At 36.8% G+C, this 2,671-nt stretch overlaps 1 protein-coding gene across 1 annotated transcript; it reads left to right on the top strand.

Annotated features, from left to right (window-relative positions):
• Nucleotides 1-1,436: 1,436 nt before the first annotated feature.
• Nucleotides 1,437-2,411, top strand: CBG19839 (the record flags this gene model as incomplete). The annotated part of the gene is made up of 1 exon (XM_045235345.1): nucleotides 1,437-2,411. The coding sequence occupies one exon, from the start codon at nucleotides 1,437-1,439 to the stop codon at nucleotides 2,409-2,411; it is 975 nt and encodes a 324-aa protein (XP_045096899.1).
• Nucleotides 2,412-2,671: the final 260 nt, after the last annotated feature.

The raw sequence follows: 2,671 nt of genomic DNA, 5'->3' as shown, positions 1-2,671 counted from the left end.
TGCCGTGTTAGGCAGGTCTTCTCAACCCTATGAGATATTTCCCAGGAGCAAATTTCTATCTCCATCCTCATCATATTCCGTCTGAACATTGGTATGAGGTGAAGCCACAAGCAGATGGTAATATTGGCAGTTCTTTTAATATCTCGTATACGCTATAATTGTTGCATGGTTTTTAAGACAAGGTGAAGATGGGTATGCTGAACACGTGGATTTTGATGGCCAGAGATTAGGCATGTTGAGGGATTTCAATATTACAGAGTGTACTGTAGATTGGAATTTCAAAAAATACTCATTAAAACCGTAAATAAGCCGGTACAGTTATTTTATTATATGTCCTAGCCAAAACAATCAACAGTCTTAAACTTTTATTATGCAAGACCGATGGAAAAGAGATGAGTACTACACGAAAAGAATACATCTCTTTCATGTCCAGTGACACAAATTCCTGAAGCGTCTAATGTGGGTAATTGAGAAAACAATCACCGCTATAAACTCAAAGCATCCAAAATCTAAAGTTAGAGGGTCCCGATGATATTTTCGAGTGTTCTTTAAACAGGATTCTGAAGTTACTAGATATCTGGAAATTCAAAAATCCGAAGACCAAAAAAATTTCAAAAAAAGTACTTTGGTAGTATCAAATGATTGGTCCCATGGTCTCCAAGCACTGTGAGCCTCTAAATCCAAATTCTGAAGACATTCCAAGTGATTTTCAAACTCTTTCGAACACCATTTAGAGAAAAAATCAAGTCTTACAGTAACGCTTAACATCTCAAGACTCAACTTTCGAATATATGATTCTGAACTTTACATTTTACTCACTATCCAATATGAATGATAGAAAAGTAAAATAGCATAATGAATTTTGGATTATTGATATTCCAACATCTCTGTTTTTTATCTGAACTCAACATAGTGAACACTTTTTACATTCCCAATGGTTAAATTTGCCTGGTTGTCCCAGAACTTTCTGGAATTGTGAAAAAACGAAAATTTTTAAATTTTTGAAATACCCTTTCCTGTATATCAAAAAGTTCTGAATCCTTTGATTGCTGGATTCCTTATCCCCATAGCTTTTCAGTTATCTTATCATTTCCCTCTCAATATCTCCCCGTCCCTTACCTAACGTGAGGAATACTTTGGGATAGTTAGTCATTCACTCCTCTTGCTCACATCCGGTTCTCTCTTCCTTTTTCTCCCGTTTCCCTTAATTCAGTACTTTTTGACTGAATCGATGTTATTTTTTGAACTTCAAAACTACTGCTGATTCTTCTCTTCTCACTTGATTTTCCTTTCCAGATGATTCCTTTTCACATTCGTGCTACAGTATCTAGATCGTTCATCTATGGTTCATTCTGATATTCTCTCTTCATCTTTTTTATTTCGTTTATCCAATTGTATTTTTTCAGATCCCTAAAACTCAACACTAACTCATCAATATGTCCTTCACCGACAACGATATGTGTGATCAAGTAGCCGTCATTGCCTACGATCTGGACTCTGCCCTCAACACGGTACCTTCCTGTCTCCAAACTCTTTTGGAGCAAAACTATCCACTCGCGATGCTGAAAGAGGAGAAGATCAAGGAGTTGGTGACCAAATACGTTCATTGTCCACAAGTCGGAAAACTGGCACGGCGAATGTTATGCAAAACAACTGGATCTTCTTCTCGTCTTCCAACCGTACATCTAACTTCTGTTCAACATGAAAAGAATTTCGTACGTCGAGTCATGTCTTCTGAATCTCGTACCGCCGTGCTTCCAAAAAGAACTGATCTCGCGCCCAACTCGAAGAAAACGTCATCCGATTCATTACCTTCAGACGACGAACTAATGGGACTCATTGCCTCCAAGAGAACGAATCCAGCCAAATTCGTGCCAAAATCGAAAACAGTGCTGACCAATTCTTCCACGAACTTCAAGAATATTCAAACTTCCACTAAAACAAAGAAATCACCAGAACTGAAGAAAGCCGAGAACGATCGAATGGGGAGAATGATGATGGAACGACGTGAAGTGAAGAAAGAGGCGGAAAAGAAAGCAGAAGAAGGAGTCAAGAGTGTCAAACAGATGTTTATGGAGGCTCGAAATCAAATAATCGCTGAAGCTCAGAAAGCAAAAAGAAATTTTTTGTTAACTTGCTTTTTTAAAACGTTTGTTTCAAATAATAAAAATTATATAAAATTCAAAGATTGTTCTGTTACCGCCAGAGAAAGAAACAAATTATGTTCTCTGCTACCTCCGTCTTTAAAAAAAGTTCATTTCAATTCTTTAAAAAATATCAGGCTTAACGAGGTGTATTATTTTTTGCAAGTTCTCCGTTTCAATTGTATTGTATTATTCGTATCAACATTGTTCCAGTACTTCTCTTGGGCAGACATTAAACCAATGAGTTATTCTGATATTCCATCCTAAACAGTCTGATTCCTTAGATACAGTACTGACCAAACATATCATTTTCATATATTTTAAGTTGAAAAAAGCAAACTTTAAAGGTGGTGTGCGGTGAAAAATTTTATTGCTTTATTTTGTGCAGAAATTCATGTAGATTCCCATAAAAATAAAGAAAAAATTCGAAAAAATACCTTCATTGAGAAAAACGGCATCGAAAAGTCAAAGTGGGAACCGGTGGACATGGCGGCCAGGTGTGAGTTTTCTAGGCCAACTGCCGGTAA

This window comes from Caenorhabditis briggsae (genome assembly GCF_000004555.2).
Source record: "Caenorhabditis briggsae complete genome, chrIV, whole genome shotgun sequence".
Taxonomy (NCBI): domain Eukaryota; kingdom Metazoa; phylum Nematoda; class Chromadorea; order Rhabditida; family Rhabditidae; genus Caenorhabditis; species Caenorhabditis briggsae.
Note: the sequence above shows the minus strand (reverse complement) of the source record. Positions and strands in the feature narration are given on the sequence as shown.